Source organism: Pteropus vampyrus, unplaced genomic scaffold (assembly GCF_000151845.1).
Source record: "Pteropus vampyrus isolate Shadow unplaced genomic scaffold, Pvam_2.0 Scaffold166, whole genome shotgun sequence".
NCBI classification, from domain to species: Eukaryota; Metazoa; Chordata; class Mammalia; order Chiroptera; family Pteropodidae; genus Pteropus; species Pteropus vampyrus.
Window position 1 is genome coordinate 2,955,813 of NW_011888947.1, and position 23,193 is coordinate 2,979,005.

At 45.6% G+C, this 23,193-nt stretch overlaps 1 protein-coding gene across 1 annotated transcript in view; it reads left to right on the forward strand.

Annotated features, from left to right (window-relative positions):
- Nucleotides 1–18,003, forward strand: part of COTL1 (coactosin like F-actin binding protein 1) — a 44,555-nt gene extending 26,552 nt beyond the window's left edge. Inside the window, exons 3-4 of the mRNA XM_011370281.2 lie at nucleotides 2,374–2,531; nucleotides 16,664–18,003. Of these exons, the coding sequence (XP_011368583.1) occupies nucleotides 2,374–2,531; nucleotides 16,664–16,774 (269 nt within the window). The 3' untranslated portion in view covers nucleotides 16,775–18,003. The remainder of the gene's footprint in view (nucleotides 1–2,373; nucleotides 2,532–16,663) is intronic.
- Nucleotides 18,004–23,193: the final 5,190 nt, after the last annotated feature.

The window sequence follows — 23,193 nt, forward strand, 5'->3', positions numbered from 1 at the left end:
GGTGATGCAAATGTTCTGGAATGAGATGGTGGTGATGGTCACACAATATTGTGAATTTTATGCTTTAAAATAGTTAAAATGGTAAATTTTATGTTATATGACTTTTACCTTGATAAAAAAAAGTGGGAAGGACAAAAAAAAAAAAATCGCTCCATTTTGTAGACGAGGCAGCTGAGGCCCAGACTGTCACAGTCCTTGAGGAATAAAAGATAGATCTCTGCCTCTCCCCCATGTGGGAATCCCCTGGATTCCTTCTTCATTTCCCATAGCCAGTTGGTCACCAAGCCCTGTCGATTTGGCCTGTGAAGTATCCGAAGACCATCCTTTCTTCTCTGTCCCCCACCGCTTGTTACCCACTGACCCCTGTGGTCAGCTCCCCACCAGACTCCTAGGGCCAGGTGGGCAGAGACACCCAAGCTATCTAGGTCCTTTGTCAGGCCTGGCTTTGTCATTAGTGTCACTTTGGGCACGTCACATGACTTCTGAGCCTCATCTATCAAATGGTGGTTTGGATGTTGATGAAGATGATGGCGGCAAATCCTTCCTCCTGCCATAGCCTACCATACAGCATTGTCATGAAGACCAAACGAGGTAGTAAAATATAAGTGTGTTTTATAAACTGAGGGGTGCTGTGCCAGTATGAACGATCATAAGGCTTTGGCAGAGTGTCCCCTAGCCTGGTCTGTAGAGTTTGAATCAGGACTCTGTGGCCTGCTGAGAACTGTGTCTTAGCTCCCCTGCGACAGATGATTACCTATTAGACAGTGCCGCTTCTCACGTGACAGTGCTCAGACTTTGAGGTACTAACCAAGCAGTGAGCTAGATCGGCTCTAGACTCCATTACACTCAGGGCTTGTGGTCTTGGTGTAAACCTATACATTATGTGGGATTCAGCATGGAGGCATCTAGAAAGATTCTAAGAAGAAAGGGACCTTGATTTAAAAAACAAAATCTCAAATGCATCAGTTATTACCTGAGTGCCAGTTAGAAATGCAGACCCCAGGGCCCCATCCTAGACCTGTTAAATCATAATCTGCATTTTAGCACAACCCTCAAGTGATCTGAATACACATGAATGATTGAGAAGCACAGCTCTACACTGTCATTGGGTCCTGAGAAATTCTAAAGCCAGCAACTAAAAGCCGTTAAGAACATCAGAGCGTAGCAAAGCGACAGGTACAGAATGAATAACCCAAACCAGTGACATCCCCATGTGCTAACCTTTACCAGTGAGGAACTATGATGAGATCTCACTGATAAGAGCAATTAAAGTAAGAACTATTTAGGAGTTAAGCAGAGCAAGGATATGTGATTTTTCTCAATGAAAAGCACAGAATTTTGGTGGAAAACACAAAGGGGGTCCTGATTAAATAGGGACACAAACTATATCTAGAAATTTATTCTCAGCAAGGGGCAGTTCTGCCCCCCAGGGGACATTGGACAATGTATGGAGACATATTTGGTTGTCATAACTGGACGGCATATACTGGCATCTCGTGAGTGGAGGCCAGGGGTGCTGCTCCACGTCGCAGCTCACGGGATGCCCCACAACAAAGCATGACCAGCCCAAGTGTACGGAGTGCCGAGGTAGAGTGACCCCAGTCTAGCCTAGTGGGACACACACACACAGGACACTAAAAACTCAGGAATGTCACATATTATTTTAGTAACACAGAGCAATAAAGGTTGGAGGGAACTTAGCATGGTGGACTGTGGAAGAGATTCTAAAGGGTCGCTAATGAAAAAAGTGTGATAAGGAAAAAAAACACAAATGTAGATCAATGAAACAAAATAGCTCCCAGAATCATTATAATAAAAATGAACATATAAGATATAACAATCGGAACACACTAATGGAAGAATATTCCGAATTCTTAATGGCCTAATTGTCAAGCCATAAGCTAGATACATTCAGTGGGTCCAGAGCTGTATCCCAGACCAAAATAGGGGCCACTTTCTTTGTTTCCTCCTCATCTCATCCCTCCCCAAGCTGAATTTCCATCTCTCCACCACGTGGCTCTCCCGTTCCTAGTGAGGCCTCAAAGATTGGGGATAAGATCCAAAACTTGAGACCGTATGAGAGATGGGAGGGTTTTAGGCATAGTAGCCACAGAGGTCTGGGTTCACATTCCCAGTGTGGCTTCCTCCTGCCTGCGTGGCCTTGGGAGTGTCACATGACCCTTTTGAACTTCTATTTCTCATCTGCGAAATGGGTGCTATTGTCGGGATCAAATGAAGGAATGTTGGCCAAGGTCAGTGTTGGGCCCTGCTGCGCCACCCCAGGCCTACTCATGGGTCAGAGCACCTTCTCGGGGACATGATTTTGGGGTGTTTTAACTGAGCCCTGTGCCCTTTTTTTGCTGTTGGCCACAGATGACATCCGATTGTTTGCCTTCGTACGTTTCACCACTGGGGACGCCATGAGCAAGAGGTCAAAGTTTGCCCTCATTACGTGGATCGGAGAGAATGTCAGCGGGCTACAGCGAGCCAAAACTGGCACGGACAAGACCCTGGTGAAAGAAGTCGTGCAGGTAACTGGCCTGTGTTCTTTCAGGATCTGGGGGTCACACCCACAAAAGGGCACTATCCAGCAGGGATGGAGAGGGCTGGATTTGGCTCTTGGGCCTGTGACTTAGCTGTGACTTCCAGGAAGCCATGCTCCATCTCTGGACCATCACAGCTATTGGTGAAATGCTACCAAAATTGTTTTCAGGAAGTGGGCTAGAAGGCAGGTAGCTGGGTTTGTGATCCTGACCATCACATAATAGAAGCGTGGCAGCTGGGAGTCTACCTTTGAGATTGGGGCAGGTGGTTCACGGAGAAGGGGCTGGAAAGATGACTAAAGTCATGGCCCCTATTTGAGTCATGGATGATCATGGTTGACTTCCAGTGGTGGCCGTGAGCACCCAGTGTGAGAGTTCATGCACGCCCTCTCTGCACAGTTACTGGCAAACAGCAGGTGCTTGATAACGCTTGTTGAATGAATAAGTGTCAACCTTATGTCAGGGGCCAGCGGGGGCTTTATGAGAATTTTGGTGGCTATAGAATGACAAAGGCTGTATCAGCAATGGCACAGACTCCTAGACTGGATAACTGGGCACTAAACATGGCTGACTTAGTCTCAAATCCCTGTTTGGCTGAAAGGAAAGTGGGAAAGGTGGGCATGCCTTTGGTTTTGTTGCTGAGCTCCTGCATAGTTCTAATTTATAGAGCTCTCTATTTTAAAGTTTGTTTTTTTTTCCCCTTTCTGGACATAATGAAAATTGACACTATGGGAAACTTCAAGGTGGTTCATTTGAGCTAGGGCATGAGGTCATGCTGAGAAAAGAAAATCTGAATTCCAGAAAGGAAAACCAAGGGAAGAGAAGTGAGGGAGAATTCTCTCCTTACCAAAGGGTTCTCCATTTTGCCAAAGGATTTTTCAAAACCCTGGATAGGGAGGTGATAGCTAATGGGTAGGGGGTTTCTTTTCCAGCTGATAAAAATATTCTAAAATTGACTGTGGTGAAGATTGTACATACCTATGCATATGCCCAAAGCCACTGAATTATAAAAAAAAAAACAACAACAAAAAACGCACTCACAAAAATAGGCTATATGCCGTGTGGTATCCTGGATTGGATCCTGGAACAGAAAAACTGCTGGAATCAGAATGAAATATGGAGTTTAGTTATAGTTCCAGTGTTGGCTTCTTAGGTGTGACAAACATACCACAAGATGTTAACAATTATGCAAATGAGGTGTGAGGTATATGGGGATTCTTGGTACTATTTCTCGCAACTTTTCTGTAGATCTAAAATTGTCCCCAACATAAAACTTTTACTTAAAAAATAATAAGAAAGCAGAAAGTTCTTATCATTCCTGTTTTTCCATCTTCCCTACCAGCTCTGTGGGCGAGCACACCCACCTCTGCATTGATGCAATCAGTCTTCAAATCACGCTCTAGTTGGCTTTTTTTTCTCCTTAACATAATTTCATAAATTATATGGCTGCAGAGTCTTTGTAATGAACGTTTTCTAGTGGCTGACTGTCCCATTTCTCAAGCGCACTGTAATGTACTAAATGTCCCCTATTGCTGGCCTCTTGACTTGCTTCCCATTTTTATTTTTATAAATAATGTTTCAACCAACATTTTAACACACACGGCTCCTTTCTTCTGATGAATTGTTTCTTTAGAATACGTTTTCAGGAGGTGGGGTTCCAGAATTCGTAGGCGTGATGATCATTTTAAAAAGGTATGGCACTCATGGACATGGACAATAGACTAGTGGTTCCCAGAGGGGAGAGGGGATGTAGACGGGATAAAAGGGGTCAAATTTATGGTGACAGAAAGAAGTCTAACTATGGGAGGTGAACACACAGTGTAAATATATATATATGCCTTACTGATAAGATGTACAGCTGAAACTTATTGGATTTCATTAACCAATGTCACCATAAAATAAATAAATAAAAAAAGAAACCAAAAAAAAAAAAAAAGTATGGCTTGTCAGATTACCTTCCCAAAGGGTTAGCACTATGCCTGGGACATAGTAAATGTTTAAGTGTCACTTATTTCACATCCTAATCAGCATTACTGATTAACAATCTGAACTCTGGAAGGCCACCTACTTAACCCTACAGGATATTTTTCTCCAAGACTGTTGGGTTTTCATGATGAACTAGCTTTAAGGGGTCTCTTTTATGGCAGCAGAACGGAAAATACAAAAAAAGTGCACATTCCATGGCCAAGGTCTCCTGCTGAATGTTGCCATTCACACTTAGTTAGTCCTCTTCCCTGGCCAGTCTGGATGTGGCCAGGGAACAAGAGAATGCTCAGCTGGATGTGTCCAATGAGCGCAGTCTTTTGAATTTTGCAAATTATATTGGCAAAATACAGTACCTTAAAATGGATTGTTTTAGTCATTTTAAAGTGTACAGTTCAGTGACCTTAAGTACATTCACAGCGCTGTGCAATCATCACCATTGTCTAGCTTCAGAACTTTTCAACGTCCCCAAAGGAAACCTCGTACCCATTAGCAGTCAGTTGAGTTTCTTTTAAATCTAGATCTCTTCTTAGTTTGGTTAAGTGGGCTAGTAACTGAGGGTGATTTGGGGAAATAGGATTTTTTGGTGGGAACCTTCAGTTGGGAATATTGGTTATAATTTCATTTGCAAGCTCAGTGACATTGCAGTAGAAAGGGGTATTGTCTGGCTCTCTGACCTGGGAAGTACAGGGGTTGCTGGCTTTAGGTGTGGCTAGATCTAGAGCTGAAGCAGTATCTTCCTTTCATCTCTCTTTTCTCCGGGTTTGGCCTCAGGTGGCCTCTGCACAATAGGAGAAATGGCCCAGACATATTGCTTCTTCTGGATCTTGATCCCAGGTGAAAGAGAGCCCCCCTCCTTCTGTGTCAGTCATTCCCTTAAGGACTCCTGTTAACTCAGCTTAGGTCACATGCACATCCAGTGGGGCAGAGAGGCAGGGCTTTATGATTGGCAGCTATACCGTTAATCCAGTTGTTAAAGAAATGCTGGTAGATGAGAAGCACGGGTATTCATAGGATGAGAGGAGGGGCCGGAGCTGGGATGCATCTTAAACTACAGATGCAATGTAATATCTTGACCATTCTCTTTTGCATTTTCCACTTCTGCATAAAAGTTTATTACCTGAAGCTATTATAAGACCTCACATTTATACTACGGTTGCAAATACAGCCATTTAAGTTACAAAGGGTCAATTTTGCTGGCATAATGGTGTGTTTTGACAGTCCCTAAAATCATGCTGATCCTGGCAAGTGTGCCAGTTTTCCAAACTCTGTTTAATGGAGACTCAGAACAGATGTCCCCTAAGGGGCTTTTTAGATGGGACATGCTGGATTCCATATTTTGGGGACTGGGCCATTTCCCCAGATGCCTTTTACCATGATTTCCATGTGAAGAATAAGTGGATTGACTTTTAGTTTAAGGTTATTAATACACCCTTGGATTTTATTGTAATAAAAGTATATACCCACATCCTTATGCTTTGCGTGAAACATAGAGACTGTAAATTGACGTAGAGACCCTGAAATCAAGAAAGAAGGTCTTTTTGCCACTAACTACCTGCCTGATGGTGGGCAACTCTCCCTTCCTGGGCTTCAGTTACCCCGTTTGTGAAATGAGTTATGCGAGTTGATTTGTTGTGTCATACTCTGTTTTGACATATTCTGAAACTTTTTCATTTTTAAAAATTGGGTACTTTGTTTATGCCAGCATCTTACCTTTAAAGGAGGCTTGTTTTACCTTGTGTGACAAGAGACAGGGCAGTGCAATGGTCTGGAGTGTAGCCTTCTGAACCAGATGGTGTGTGTTCAGATTTCAGCTCCACCACTTACTGTGTGGCCTTGGGCACATTGCTTGCCCTCTCTGGGCCTCGGTCCCCTGAGATCCAAAACAGGGGTAATATAGTATCTGCTTCTTAGGGTTGTCATGGGGATTAAATGAGCAAATATAGGGAAAGTGCTTAGAACCATGTCTGGTGAAGGCCCAGAGGAGTGGTTATAGTTATTTCCAGCATTCCTCTTTAGACCCCACTGTGATGCACAGCTTTCTATGCTATGAATCATTTTCCTAGCAGATAGTAGGTCCACATGTTGAGCCACGGGTGTGGGACATGAATCTCGTCGATCCATGTTGCCCGATTGATTTGTCTTGCAAATGGCTTGGATAAGAGTCACAGCCATAGCAACACAGCAAGGCCCTGGCATCACCCACACTTGCTAGTGCTGACTTTAAACAATCCATACCTCACCTGGGGCCTGCCGCATAAGTGCATCAGCATGTGGGGAAACTGAGGCCCAGAACAGTCATAGGACTTGCTTCAAACCCACAAGCTAGTGAGCAGCAGGTCTGGGGCTGGAGTTCAGAGGAGTTAAAATTCAAGAGGTTTGACTTTGGGTCTCTTTAGTCAGTATTCAGAGCCAGGCTGAGCCATGTCAGTGGCAGGGGGAAAAACAGGGCAAAACGAGTCAGGCTGGGTGATGGGGACACCCAGACTTGAGTCCCGAGAATTCATCGAACAGACAGCGTGCATGCATGGCTGCTTCTCCACTGCTGTCATCTGCCACACAGAAGTGCCAGGCTGGTGCAAAGGACAAAGCACCCATCCCATTGTTCTGGTGTCTCTGTGGGATTACGGGGACAATGCAGTCGCCACCGTTAGAGCCCTGCCTGTGCAGGGCTAGGCCGTCTTGATTTGGAGCCAGCCTCAGTCAGGGATGCATCATGCTTGCCTTGCAGGACGGCTTTATTCACATGATCTTTTTATTCATTTTTTAACATTCTGTGTATGTCTATGGAGCCAAGTAAGCAGAGAGTACATCTCAGCTTTCCGCACTGGAAACAGAGAATGGCAGAGTATTTCCTGCAAGAAGCAGTGGAGGCAGGAAGGACAGATATTCCAGTGTTGGTGCGGAACGATCAGCTTAGCGTGTATTCTCTTGGTCTCTAAACCTCAGGAGCAGGGTGGGCTCAAATTCTGGACCTCCTCTTACCTCCCCCGACCCGCCCAGAGCCAGATGTACCAACACTCTTCTGGGAGGGTCGCTTTCGTGTACCAGTATGGTAATAATATCAATAATAACAATAGTTTGATTTTGCCCCTACCTCGTGCCTGACACTTTTAAGGACTTTACACTTATGAAATCATTTATTCTTTACAGTTCTGTCATTATTCCTGTTTTACAGATGAGGAACCTGGGGCCTGGGAAGGTTGAGTAACTCACTCCAGGTCCCAGCACTCAGATGTGGTGGAGCTCTGCCTGGAGCCAAGACTGTGTGCTCTCAGAGCCTGGACTGGATTATCTCACCCCACGACTCATTCCCCAATGTCTTCCAGCACCAAGAAAAATGTTCCCAGGCCGTATGCATTTTCATGGCACATGAAAGGCTCTGAGAAGTTCTGCAGGAAACAAATCTTTTACATTTATTTTTAAACTTATTGGTTCCCAATTTTCCTTGATGGTAGAACCACCCCCTCCCCTTTTTTCAAAGTGAACACTAAATATGGTTGCTTGTTGCTTTTTTTTTTTTTTTTGATGCTGCTGTGTTGAATGAAAAAGATCATGGGTTTAAGAGGAGTGAGACTCAAGTTGATATTCTAGCTCAGTCAAATGTTCCTTGAGAACCTTGGACAAGTCACTTTATCTCTAGAATTTGTTCTCGCTTATGAAAAAGAGAATTAAATTTTCACAGAGCTGTTGGAAGGATTGAAGAAAAGCAATGGATGTGAAAAGAGTTTTTTCATTTTGGTGACTGGTAAACTTCTATTCATCCTCCAAACCCCTGATTCTTTACTCCATTCTCCTACCAGCCTCAATCAGAATTAACTGCTCCTTTATCTGTGCTTCTACTATATTCCGAATTCCACAAGTTATAAATAAGTACTCCTAGAAAGTAATCTTGAGGGTAGAGCCCATGGCTGCTTTATTATGTATGGGGCACATAACAGATGCTAAAAAAAAAAAAAAAAAGAAAGAAAGAAATGAATCTCTTCCCATATGCTCTAGATTGTATGTTTTTATTTATGTATTTCTAGAACAGAAGCTAGTAAATATTCAATAACTGTCCTTTGGGTTGAATTAAATCATGGGATCCAGTTGCACTCAGGGAGGGATGTGGGGGTGGATGAGAATTTCCAAAGGCTCTGCTTTTGCTTCAGTAGAAAGCAGAAGTGAGCGCTGGTTGGGTCAGCTGGGAGAACCCACACATCTCTATGTAATGAGATTTAAATGGGCTGCTGCTCCCCTATGCAAAGCATCAGTTGCCGCCTGGCACTCGGGGACCATCAGTAGACACCTCACTGCCCTCCTGAGGGTTTCAGCTGTTTGTCTTGACAGGGAGTGTTTATACTTCTTCAAGCCTGTGGTTCACGGAAAGGCCTTTATTCTTCTCAGAACCAGAAAGGGCCCTTGGTGCTGGTGCATTTCACCTGGGTCTGGGCTCAGGCAACGGGACTTTTTGTTGCTCATGTCATATATTTAAAAGAAACCACCTGATGGCAAATACAGAGCTCTCTGGCAGCCTGTAATGGGTGACGCCATGTGTCATGTGTGGAGGGCCATGCTTATTCATGATGGGCCACGTGCTGTTACTACCCCCAATATACAGATGAAGAAATCGAGGCTTGGAGGGATGAGCCTTTAAGCCAAGGGGAGCACTGAAACAGACATCAGATGGTGGGACATCAGAGGTGGATTTAATGGTGGGGTGGGCAATCGGGCCCTGCAGCCAGCTCTGTGTTCCATCTGAGTTCCTTTAACTAAGTGGTTAGATCTTAGGAGAAAGAGGGAGATGCCCCACACCCTGAGCCCGGAACATAAATGGAAGCCGCTTTCACAAGCCAAGAGCTCTGTCCAGCAGGCCTTGCCATGGTCGGCCACAAGCCACTGGCCTCCCGAAGCCCCATGTAGCAATCTCTGACCTTGTCAATAGTGTGTCGTTTCCATGCTGTGGGGATACTGCATTAGACCGTGTTCAGGTCTTAACTGAAGAGCGCGGGGCACTGAGTCTAGATAGCTCTTCATCTGTATCTTCACATCTTATGTCTTTCAGATTTTCCCGCCCTTTCTCTTACCTTCCGTGTCCCCCTCCCCACCCTTTCTCCTTCTCTTGTCATCGTCTCAGAACGTCTGCCTATTGAGAGTCCCTTCTGGAGCAAGCCCCATGCGCTCGATTTTCTCCCTCACGGTGGCTTATCCCAGGGCGTTGTGTTTGTAAAAAGTGGTTCAGACAAAATTAAGAAACTAAATGATGATCAGCCAGTCCTCCACCTCACGTAGTGATTTCTGCTAATTTCTGTGGAGACTTTGTCACATGGTACATGTTTTTACAAATATGATTAATCATAGCAGAGTTCTTTCGCCTAACAGTTCATAATTTTAATGACTGAATACTGTTCTGTTCAGTGAATGTAGTTGTGTGTGTGTGTGTGTGTGTGTGTGTGTGTGTGTGTGTGTGTCCTGGTAAAGACCTTGGCATGGAGTTAATTGTGAGTGTCAGCCCAACCCCTCACCATGTGTGTGACTTTCTGCTGGTTATTTCACTTCCCTGAGTGTTAGCTTCTTCCTCTAAAAATTCGGGATGATATTAGCTAACTCATGGAATTATAAAAACTAAAAAATTAAATAAGAAACTGTATATAATGTCCGATGTACACGAAGTGTTCAATGTGGGTACTATTTACTTATTTATTCAACTTTTGTTGAAAAGTGAAAATAGTCTGATAAAACAATGAACAACTGTGAGTATATGTGCTGTACTTCAGAAAATATATGTTGAGTTATTTCTTTGGGAAAAGTTCCCCAAAGTGGGTGGGGCTAAGCCATAAGAACTGCTAGGCACAACCTTGACCAGGCAGAATTTGAAGACCTAAACCTGGATTTAATCCTGCTTGTCAGTTGAGCAATAGCAGGGGCTAGATGGAGTTCTGAATTAAGAAGGATTCTGATGTTAAGTCTGACCTCACTGGAGAAAGTGCATGATTGGTTTGTGATGTCTGCCATGGATACAGGAATAGAGAGTGGAGTATATTCCCACATTCTTGGCATCCCTGATGTAGATGGAACCATAGTCAGAAATCAGGCAAAGTGGAGTCAGGGCTTCTGTAAATGTCCGTGTTTAGGAAAGCAGGGGTCAGATTCCAGACAGTGCCCCAAATGCTAAAGAAGTGAGTGGCCCTGCAGGCATCAGGATTCGAGGCACATGGATGACTGCCCCTATTTGGTTTTGACCCAAACCTCCCCACAACATGCTTTAGGACACCATGCGCTCCTGCCCTCCATCTGTTACCCTGTGCCCATGTGAAATGTGACCACATGTCTCTCTGTTGTCCTTTGTTCTCTTCCTAGTAAAATAGAACCTCATCATTCCAAACTGTGATAGTGACGCAGGCACCTTTGTTCCCAAATCTGTCAAACATAAGACCATACCATTTTGATCTGTTTGTTTTTTCGCTTTTCTGTGATGACTCATGCCTATTATAGGAACCTGTTCTTTTTGAGTAAATTACACCTTGTTGGAAGGATTTTTAAAACTTTGGTCTTTGAAGCATGTTGAATGGTTGTAGGAGGGAAGCGTAGGGTGCCCAGGAGGGGTTGGCAGCTGAGTGCCCAGCAGGTTTGCTGCTGTGCATTTTCATCTGGCTCATGTTCTAGCTGCTGTGGACCAACTGCTTTTCTTCAGCATGCCAAGGTCTTTAGTTTATAATTAAACTTCACCCACTTGGGGAAAAGACACATTATTGTGGCCAGCATGTGTTCCGTCTACCCACTGCTCCATCTCTCACAGGTGGGAGGAGAGATTCTAACCCCCACACTCTTTTGCAAGGGTTTGGGACGGTCCTGAGCTTGCACACAACCTTCCTTTTGAAAGCCACACTGATCCCAAAGTTGACCTTTCTGTGCCATTTTTCTCCATTGCCCCTGAGATTCTGGCATCCAAGTTGAAACTTTGTCCCATGTGCTCCGGAGGCTTAGGTACAAATCTATGGATGCCCGTTGAGAAAAGGGTTGATAGAACCTGTCGTCCAGCCCCATCTTTCACGGAGATGGAAACCAGGGCCCAAAGCCATTGACTGTTTCCTTCGGGGCATCTTTGAGCCCTCTGGTCCTCTTTTTCTGCTCTCAGACTCTTACAGAGAGTACTGGAATTTTGACTTCCCACGACCTAGGAAAGTGTGTGGTCTTCAGCGAGCATGTGTTTGCCGGAAGAACAAATTGCGTTGGCATGCATTTTCTTTCGATACAATGAAGGTTGCCTCTCCTCCCTGGTCCCACTTTGTAGAAATGTGCATTGCTGACATTATAAAGTTAACTGTCAAAGTCCCCTCACTCATTTTTAATTCCGGAACCTTCCCCATGTCCTCTGTGTAGGTGAGTGACCCACCATAGACCTCATGTTCTAAGCAGAAGACCTGACAGTTCTGCCCAACTGCTCTTTCGTGGCCGACCCTGTACTTATCTTTCGGGTGTGCAGCTGGATTTATCATCTTCTGTCCGCAAGGGCGAGGAGGTGCCAGTTCATTGTCTTAGTTATTCTGAGGAATTCCCTGGACTTTCCGTCATTAAAAAATAATTGGTGAGGGTGACACATTATAAACTATATAAATGTCTGATCATTGTACTATATACCTGAAACTAATATAAAATTTAAAAAAAAAAAATGGTGAGGGTGGGGAAATCAGTGTGGGTGAAGGAAGAGGAACCGGCCACTCCCTGTGCCTTCACTCTGTGTTTCAGAAAATTTCTTTATATCTCTGACTCTACAAAATATGTCCTGTTTCCTAACCGCAGTCCTTCTCTTGAGAATAAAGCTTAACCTAGGATCATTCAAAATACTGTGTAATTAACCTTGAGCACTTAAGTTTGCACCAGGCACACTTATCGAGTGTCCAAGCCCTTTGCACATCATCAGAGATGATGAGTTGCACACTACAACAGCCCTAGGATGTAGGTCCTCTTATTGTTGCCATTTGCGGATGAGGAGACCGAGGCTCATGTTGGGTAAGTCCCTGCAGAAGGTCAGGCTGCTGGAGATGGACATGGACAACTGTCCCTATTTGTATTTGGCCCAAACTTCCTCCCAGCATGCTTTAGGACTGAAGCTGGGGTTTAAACTTAGGCAGTTGGGAGCCATTTAAAAATGAGATGATTTAAAACCAAGGGTTAGAAAATAATTATGTTCTTTTAAAACTAGCCTTGCAAATAGAGTCTTAACTATGTACAGAGCTCTGGTTCCTAACCCCAGTCCTTCTCTGGAGTTGCCTTCCTCAGGAGCAGACTGATGTCTCGCCTACATCTTTGAAGCATGAGCATATGTGCACTTGAGAAAAGTCACAGGGACAAAACGTATCCTGAACTTGGTTGATGTCTATTTCCAAACCATATTGGAGTCATTTTTAGCTGGGTGGGGCTTCTGCCTTTGAAAAGTCCTGCCATGGCGGAAAAGGGAGAGACCCTGTCTGGAAGTTATTAGCCAGGGACACAGTATTTCCGGACATGACGAAGAAGATCTTTCCAGAACCACAGGTGACAGTGTGCCCAGACAGGCACATTTTGCTTACGAATGTTTGACGTTTGTCTCAGGCAGTCTTGAGGGTATGATATGCTGACATGGGAAGGCTGGGCAGTCTGGAGCAGCCCACGAAGTGGCCTGAGGAAAGAGAAGGTACAAGAGAGACCCAGACCAGGATCTGCCCCCTGGACCCCTGCCATGAGACTGCTGTGTGCCCTGAGGCACATCGCTCCCCCTCTCTGGGTCTCTTGCTGCTTCTCTATCAAATGAGAAGGGTGAATGTCAGGGATTCAAATGCTCTTTGCCTTTCAGCTCCATTCCCCCCACCTCCTTTTTTCTTTGTTAACCAAGGTATAATTTAAATAGAAGAAAACTCACAAATCTTATGTTTACAGCTTGATAAATTTTCGAATTTCAATTTTTTGAATTTTTGTACACACTCATAAAACCACCACTCTGATCAAGACCTGGAACATTTCCAGCCACTGAGAGGCTCTCCCTCCCCCACTGAGATCCGCTCTAAAGTTTTATAATTAATGATTCACTGTGACTGTGTACAGTATTTTTGCATTCTCTCTCCTGTTCTTTCTAGAGCTGTGCTGTCACCGGCCTCCTGTGGCTCCTGTGCACTTGAGGTTTGGCCCGTGGTACTGCTATGTGCCGTACATGTACAGTATGTACCGGCTTTGCAAGACCTAATGTGGAAGAAGGACTGGAGGAGATCTCGGTGCTTTTCAGTTGGGTTTTGGGTTGACTCAGAACTTTTGGGGACTTTTTTAGAGTCCACACCATGAGATATCCTGATGAGAAGAATAGACTCACCTTTGAAGCCTCTGGGGGTGCATGAGCATCCTGATGTAGGGAGGCCTGCGAGGCCTGCTGGGGCCACCTCCACGTGGCCGTCACCTCCTGCTTGCCCCTTTGGGCCTCTGGAGGGCAGGTGCTGGTCTCCATAGTGGGGGCGGGTGAGGATGCTTTTCTATATACTTTTGTTTGATAGAATAATATTTTTTTAATCTTTTGGTTTTAAACATGTCTTTGGTCTGTAGCCTAGGATTTAGGTTTGCTTTCTTTTTTTTTTTTTTTTTTTGTAGTTAGAGACATAGCTTTTTTTAAAGGTAATTTTGTTCATTCACATTTATTGTTATGTCTTTATTGGATTCTGCTATTCTGTTTTGTTCCTTATTTTAGCCATAATTCGATTTCCCATAGATGGGATTGGGCACAGCTCCATGTAGAGTTTCACAGTAGATTTCTTAGCCTTTATCAAACTTACTTTTTCTTAATCTAAATCTAATAACTAACGGACACAAACAGGAGTGTTCTTATTGCTTTAGATTGCCATATATAGCTATCACGAAGCAGAGAGACTTTGGACTTCCTTCTATAGGCACCTTGAACTGCTGGCTTCCTCCTCCTGCGTCTGCGCTCCACCCCTCCCCCATGCCACTGGGGCTCGGGTTGAGAAACACATTCATTCTCAGTTCTCCTTTTTCACGCCTACATCCAGCTTGTGTTCACTTGTACTGATGACATACACAGACACTGAGCAGCACAGTGTGGCAGAATGGGAATAGAAAGAATGTTTAGTCATTCTGGGCGACTTACACAATCTCTCCAAGCCCAACTCGTGGGTCTTATCATAAATAAAAAAGTTAATATACTGCGGGAAGATTAAATGAGAAAATGTGTGAGGCAGCACCTGGCACATAACTAGTCGTTTGATAAATATTAACCTCCCCCTTCCCCCCTCTCTGTTCATATTCTTAGTGGCTTGACATGGCAAATGGCTTGTGTTTATACTGTAAAACTTGACCTTGAGTGTTCTCCTGATTTTGTCATTCTTGGAATATGGTGACCTTTTTTTTGTATTTGCGTGTGTATGTGTGTTTTAATGGAAGTGAAATTCACGTAACATAAAATTAAATATACATTTTAAATATACAATTTATTGATATTTAGTACATTGACAATGTGGTGAAACCACCACCTCTATCTAGTTCCAAAACATTTTCATCACCCCAGAATACCCCCGACCCACTGACAGTCACTCCCTATTCCCCCTCCAGTCCCGGGCGACCACTAATCTGTCTCTGTGGATTTGTTTTTTTGGACATTTTGTGTAAATGGAATTATACAGTATGGTCTTTCACATCTGGCTTCTTTCATTTAGCATAATGTTTTTGAGGCTTATCCATATCGTAGCATGAATCAGTACTTCATTCCTTTTTATAGCTGAATAATATTCCATTATGTGGACAGATCATATTTTACTTATCTATTCATCTGTTGATGGACCTTTGGGTTATTTCCACTTTTTTGGCTCCTGTGAATAATGCTGCTAGGAATATTTGTGTACAAGTGTTTGTGCAGATGTATGCTTTCATTTCTCTAGGTTAGAGCTCTAGAAGTAGACTTGCTGGGCCATATTAAAGAATTTTAAGAATTAAGTTTGCCAATGTGTGGCAGTATCTGGTACACATAGGTTTACAATAAATGTTGGTAAATTTTTACGTTATTTCCTTGTGGACTTTATTATTATTATTATTATTATTATTATTATTATTATGTAGTTGATTTTCTGGCTTTCAGACTTTATTTGTATTTTGGTAAGTTTCCCTGTATTCTTGTCACCATCCTGAAATTTTTCTTTTTTTATTGAAGTCTTCTGATCCACATATTAAAACAGCTTGAGGGCCCAAGTCCTTCTGATTGAGACCCCCCTCCAAAAAAAATAATAAAATAACTTGATTTCTCAGGCTTGGAGTTATCTGATAAGCCAGATCACTTGCTTCACTCATCCATGCCACAAGTATATACTGAGTGCCTCATGTGTGCCAGGCCTGTGGGATTTTGTGATTGAATCTTGGGTCTCCAAGAGGGGACAGTGACTGCATTTAGCTTATCACTATGGCCCCATTGCATTGAAAGAATGTAAACAAACCCCCTGCTCTCAAGTAACTGTACAGCTGGAGAGCTCAGTACTTACTCTGTGCATTCAGTGCCCAGACTGACCACTCAGGCCTGGGACCGGAAGCCCTGCACTGTCAGGACCTGGGGTACCTGAACCTACCTGTACCAGCTTATGAGAGAGTCAGTCATGTATGTCGTCCCAACTCCACATAAAGGGACATCACGTTGGTAGCTTGAAATCAACCACTGTGGGAATATTTGCACCATAGAAATCGGCAAAAGCTACAAATCTGGGCTTCTCCCTTTATTCTCTATTTTGTTTTGAGAAGCTGATGTTAGACATTTACCATCACACCAACCTGCCTTCTGAACCTCATCTCTTACTATTCTCCTGACGAGATAGCTTTTCACTGATGAGGAAATTGAGTCACAGAATGTCGAAGGAACTTACCCAAGGTAACACAGCCAGAAAATGACAGGGCCGGAATTCAAACCCACATCTGACCTTGGCTTATCTCCATAGTCTTAGGACTATACAGTACCTTGACTGTATCCATTTTCTGATCTCTAGTCATGTTTGCCAAAGCACTCTGCCACCAAATTTTTATTTTGATCATTCCTTAGTATTTAAGGTGCCAGGACTTCCTGATGTGTTGCCTGAGCAATGCTGAGATCCTGTTCCTTCTTACTGAGAACTCTGTGTTTTATTTTGTTCCTGCAGAATTTCGCTAAAGAGTTTGTGATCAGTGATCGAAAGGAACTGGCAGAGGATTTCATCAAGAGCGAGCTCAAGAAGGCGGGGGGAGCCAATTACGATGCCCAGACGGAGTAACCCCAGCCCTCCCCCTGCCCCTTACCAAAGTCATCTGCCTGCTCCCAGGGGGAGGGGACATCGGCCTCAGCTACCAGCCCACCAGCCCACCAGGGAGAGGAGACGCAGTGAGAGGCAACGCCCGCCACCCTGTCTGCAACCCAACTCCCCTTCCCCGCTTCCCTTGTGAGCCCCTGTAATAGCTTATCTCCCGAAGCTCATGGAACATCTTTCTTTTATCTTCCTTTTCTTTTGTCCCCCTTTTTCTGAAGAAAAATCATTTTGATGCCAAGGCCATGCACATCCTCAGATGTGAGGCGCCTCCTGTGGTGACCCCTTGCCCTGGCATTTCTCTCGGCCTGCCTGGCCTCCTCCACCATGACCTCACCATGACCTCACGCTGCTTCCGGAGCCCGGGTGCGCCGCCACCCTGGTTTTCTCTGGCGCCCCCCGCCTGCTTACAGCAGAGGAGGCACCTGCGCCCAGAGACTCGCCATCAGCGGCGGCCTTCATAAGCACACACGTTCACCGCATTCGTCAGGCTCAGACCTCCTAGAATGTGCTCCAGGGTCCCTCACCCACCCCTTTCAAAGTTGCCTAAGCTACATGTCTGACAGAGACGGTGCTCGGTGGTGAGAAGTTTAGGCCTGACTCAGACCAAAGGAGAAGAGAGAAAATTTGCCTTAAAAGTTGTCTGGCAGGAGCTTTGCCACATGGTCCAAAACGGCCCATTCCCATTCTTTCGAGTGAAGTCTCCTTAGGACATGGAGTGGGGGCAAAGGTCTGAGTCCAGATTTGACAGGAGGAGTCTTTCAGGGTTAACGTCAGAGGCTCCCAGAGTGACAAGGACATTAGGGAGAGAGGCCCGGGGTGCGAAATGGGAATTTAGGTAGAACTGGGAACTGATTCCTTACTTTCGGGAAGGTCCTCTGCCAACGGCAAGGACAGCATGGGCCAGAAGGCCCGCTCTGCCACCTTAGCTGTGTGTGGAGTGGAGCCCCAGCCTCAGGGGGACCAGGACATCTGTGGTTTTAATCTTACGTCTACACCACACATTCAAAAGGATTTTCTTTTTTCAAAGAAAGATGAGATTGGCTTGGTTCTTCATGAGCATATTTTATAGTTCTTTTTCTTTTTTTTTCCTTGTTCATTTCATTTGGGGGGAGAAAATCTGTGCTGTATTGCGGTTGTGAAGAACATCTGCACTCAAACAGTTTACAGAAATAAATGTTTTTTTGTTTTTCAAAAAACAGGTATGTCTGATTTGTCTTATAAAGCTTCTTTACTGTAAAACCAAAGACCATTGTCATCTTCAAATTTAATAGGCATTTATAGAGCTACTGAAGGCTAGGCACTTCATATAGAGAACCTTATTTAAATTTTAATAACCACCTTAAGAAATAGTAGCTGTTTGTGTCCCCATTTTCTGAAAACTGCAGTTCAGAGAGAGAGTGTGATTCCTCTGAGGTCACACAGCTAGAAAGAGGCAGAGCTGGGATTAGAACCTAGGTCTCCTGATGCCTTGAACCTAGGTCTCCTGATAGCCTGAAGCTATCGCTGTGGCTTCTGGGGGTAGTGGAAAGGCCCTGGATTGGAAAGAGTGACGTGATAGCAGGATTGCAATATTTCCCCAACGGTTAGAGGCCTTCCCTCTGTCTTTTCAGGAATAGCTGAGAGGCTGCGCCCTCCTCAGCTGGGCTGTGACATTCTTTCCGAGGTTGTCCTAGAGCTTAAAAACTGGACTTCCAGCATACCAGGCCTGGTAGGAATTCAGAATCAGGTCAGAGGTGTTTCAGACGTACAGACAACTGGATTTGGAGGAGCTGAGTGTGGGGTAGGGAGGGAGGGCGTGGGGAGAGAAATTAAATTAAAGTCAGAGCAGGAAGGAATCCTGCCAGGTGTGTGCAAGGTCATGCTTACGCTACCCCACAACAGCACAGGGATGAAGGTTGACCCATGGCCCACACCAGCCACATCTGGGTTCTAATACCTGCTCTTCTGCTCACAGCTATGTGGCTTTAGGCAAGTTAGTTAACCTCTCTGGGCCTCAGTTTCCTCATCTGCAAAATTATCAACAATATTACCTATTGTAATAAATAGGTAGGAAGGCTTAAGGAGCGGCACTATTCTGAGGGTATCTGGTAGGAGCTCAGTTCTCATCACATCATGCCTGCCACTAGGTCTTATTAGCTCTGCGTGCCCAATTTTTTCCTACGTCTAGAACAGAGGGTGTCTGACTTACTGGCATTCATGCTTTTTGCTATGGTCAGAGAACTTGGGACAATTACAGATAAGGATAAGACCCCCTCTAGAACAAAAGCCAAATCCTATGAGAAAATTACAAAAGGACTAGGCCTGGTCAAAGACATCAGGGAGGGCTTTCCTGAGGAGGTGACACCTGAGAAGGGAAGGAGAAGAGGAGCGAAGCAGGCAAGGGGGGTGGAGGGACAAGGGGACCTTGGACAAATGTTTGCTGAGGGGAAGAGGAGGAGGGTGGAACTGGGTTTGCGTGTCCGGGAGCTTGGTTTTGAGGAAAGCTGCGGCTCAGGGCTTAGCTGGGATTTCACAGGGCGTCTGATGGAATCATGAGGTCTTCGAGGCCAGAGAGAGGCCTTGCCTTGATCATTTCTTTATCCCCTGTTCCTAGCACCTGCTAGATGTCCGGTAATGTTGCCTGGACCTGCCTCCACCTGTTTCTATGACTGCCCAGACCTGGCCTCCATCGGGCTCTGGCAGGGGTGGGAGATAGGGCTTGATACTTAAGTCTCCTTGCTCAGATACACTCTGAAGTACTTTATTCATTGGTCATTCAACAGCTTTTCCACATTCCCCAAAATCGAATGGTGCAAAAACACCACCATTTTATTTTGCCCTTAATTTTGTGGGATGGGAATTTAGGAGGGGCTCAGCCGGGCAGTTCTCCCAAGCAGGGGTCTCTCATTTGGTGCATTCAGATCGACTGGGCTGGATGTCCAAGCTCGCCCCTTCAAGTGGCAGGCAGTCTCATGATGCTGTGGTCATCTGGGAGGTCAGCTGGGCTGCGGACAGGAGCACCTGACGTGGCTTCTCCTGCACATGGGACAGGGTTGTGGACTTATTATGGTAGCTAGCTACTCCCAGAGCAAGCATCCTGGAGGACAGGGAGAGACTGCATGGCCTTTTCTGACCAAGCCTCAGAAGTCACATGACACTCCACTGGGGGAAGTGGTCATGAGCCCCCAAATTCAAGGGAGGGGGACATTGACTCCACCTCTCAATGGGAGGAATGCCAAGATGCATGTGACCTTTTCAAAGCACCACACCTGCTGTGACCAGGCATGGTGTGAGGCATGGGGGACCCTCATGCTCAGGAGACTTGCCAGGGGGTGGGGGTGGGGCGGAGGAGCTCGACAGTAAATCAAGCCAGTAATTGCGGCAGGTATTCCTGTGTCCTCTGGGAGGTGGCTGCTCCTAGCTGATTGATCCCTGGGGAAGCGGCTGTTTCTCAACTTTGCCCAGACCTCACACTATGGTTTATTCTCCAGCGGTCTCTGTGAGGCTGGAAGGGGGAGGGGTCCCAGCCCCAGGTGCCGCCCTGGTGGGAAAGGCCTCCGGCTGTCCCCGCCTTCAGGATGGGTTGTCCTCATGACAGTCTCCCTGATGCTTCCTGTTCCCAGTTTCTCAGTAAGTCACAGAGAGAGGTAAAAACAAGAACCAAAAAAGGTCAGCTGCAAGGAGATGACTCATCGAAGACAGCTCAGCATGCAGGTCAAGTCAGGTGGTCTGAGCCTCAGTGTCCTCTTCTGTAAACAATGGGCCGTGACAACAGTACGTCCCTGTCTTCACCCATGTGGCTGCTATCACAAACTATCATAGACCAGGTGACTTATAAACAGCAGAAATTTATTTCGTATAGTTCTGGAAGCTGGAAGTCCAAGAGCAGAGTGTCAGCATGGTCAGGGGTGGGCCCTCTCCTGGGTCCCAGATTTCTTATTATGGTGACATCACATGGAAAGGGCAAGGGAGCTCTGTGAGGTCTCCTTTGTACGGGCACTAATCCCATTTGGGAGGGCTCGACCCTCATATACCTGATCACGTCCTAACGCCATCACATTGGGGGTTAGGGTTCCAACATGTGAATGTGGGTGGATGTACACATTCAGACCACAGCCTTTCCTCATGTATTTACATGAGCACTAAACGAAATGAGCTGCGCAAATTACTTAGCACGATGTTATCTTAATATGATGGCTACTCTCTTCGTAGTCCTAGGAGGCCATCCTCATTCTGGGGAAGGGCTGGGCCATGTGAGGACCTTCGGGCCTAAAACCAAGGCAGTGATGGAGCATTTGGATCCTTCTACCCCTGCTTGTCAGTGCCACCTCCCAGGGGCCCACTATATGGCTCTGGGTTTGGCAGTCTGCTGTTGAGAACACAAATGCCTCTGGGGTATGTTTTGCCAGAGCAGGTGGACTCCTGGATGAGGCTCAGATCCCCTGATGGAGTTGGGAGGCTGGTACTGGGAGCCAGCACAGGGCGATAAAGAAGCATTCAAGTCCCAGCTCTGCCACTAACAGGCTGCGTGACCTTTCTGAGTGGCTAGGGTAAGTCATGTGGCCAGGCTGAAGTTTAGTGGGGCAGGGATATATTGCCAAGTATTTATGAACAGAAATCCAGTCCGCCCAAAAAGTGGCTAAGGCAGGATTTGAACCCAGGCACGCTGTGAGTGGATATAGGTCATAGGTTCACCCCTTCACCCACCTAAAAAAACCTCAGGGGCAGTTTCAGCCTCAGGAGACAGAATGAGACAAGGCTGAGGTGTTTGGGCTGCAGAACGCCTCAAAGAGTCCAGTGGAAGAACCCTGTCATGTCAGTGCTCACTCGTGACTGGAAGGGTAACCAGTGCTCGCGTAAACTTGACCATCATCCTGCCATTGCTTTTAGCTCTCATATTCCTCCCAGCCTGGAGCAGCCCAGGAGCTGGACAGCCTGGGGGCCTGCAACACTCTGTTTTTGTTTAAATGTAAATTCATAAGTCGCGAAACTAAGAGAAAAACATTTTTGGAGCTTATTTCTTTTTAAGATTAGGCTTTCATTTTGAGCTTTTCTTTGCCCATCAGAGGTCATCTTAAATTTAGAAGAGAATTTTGCTCCCCAAAATGCAGCTCCATATCAGCCCTTGAACCCCAGGAGCTCTTCATGGCTCTGTGATCAAGTTTAAACTTCCCAAAGAAGCCTGGGGGGTCTTGTTTGTCTCTCTAGCCAGGACTCGATCCAGTTCTCCCCTGGACCTCTGATCTGGCCGTCCTTCCTTCATTTTCCTGAAGGCCCCACTCCTCCCTCTAGAGATACACTGCTCTCTGCTCTGACCTACTTCTTCTAGAAGGTCCCCCACACCCCACGTAGTGGGCTGATTGGTGGTTCCCAAAAAATATGTCCAGGCCCCAGTCCTGTGCACGTGTCCTTATTTGAAAATGATGTAATTATTTTAGATAATTTTGTAGATGTAATTAAGTTAAGGATCTCCAGATGAGCTCTTCCTGGATTTAGGGTGGGCCCTGACTTCTATGACAGATGTCCCTTATAAAAGAAAGCAAAGGAGACTTGAGACAGCAAGACATGGAGAAGGAAGCCACGTGAAGGCAGAGACGGAGTGATGCAGCCACGAGCCAAGGGATGCCTGGAGCCACCAGGAGCTGAAAGAGGCAGGTGGGATCCTCCCTAGACCCTCCAATTTCTGGAGGAAGCTTGGCCCAGCCAACAGGTCAGATGTCTGGCCTCCAGAGAACACATTTATTGACTTAAGAAACGTCCAAACCTGTAGAGAATTTTTATCACAGTTTATTTGAGCCAAATTGACGACATGTGCTGGAGAGCAAGATCTCAGATGCTCCAGAGAATTAATAGTTTTGTAGCCCTTTTTATGCACGTGAAATTAAGGAGGGGATGTAAGGAAGATTGGAGAAAGCAAGGCAGGGATCGGATTATAGGACAGTTAACATGATTATGTGCTCTCTTGAGGGTTAATACTCCCTTCTAGGGGTACTACTTCTGGTATTTCAAAGGTGTGTCAACCTAGACACACAAGAACAATGGATAGGGCTGGCTTAAAACTTTTTGCTAAGAAAGTTATATGCCTGAGGCATAACTACCCACCATGACTTGCCCAGTTAGGAATTTATGATCAGATCACTCTTTGAGATTACTCATCATAGGACACGTTTTTATTCCAGACCACACATTTTTGTTGTTTTCAGCACAAACCCCCAAGTTGGTCATTTGGACAGAAGCCCCAGGAAACTTCCCTCCCTTGTTTGCTTCTCCCTTCCTCCACTAACTGTGAACCTCTCCAGGGCAGCGATGTGTCCCCAGTGCACGGCACATAAGTGCTCAGTAAACAATCGGTGAGCGGGCTTCACTGGAGAAGGAGGGGCCCTGCCCCACAATCCAAGCTGCACGCA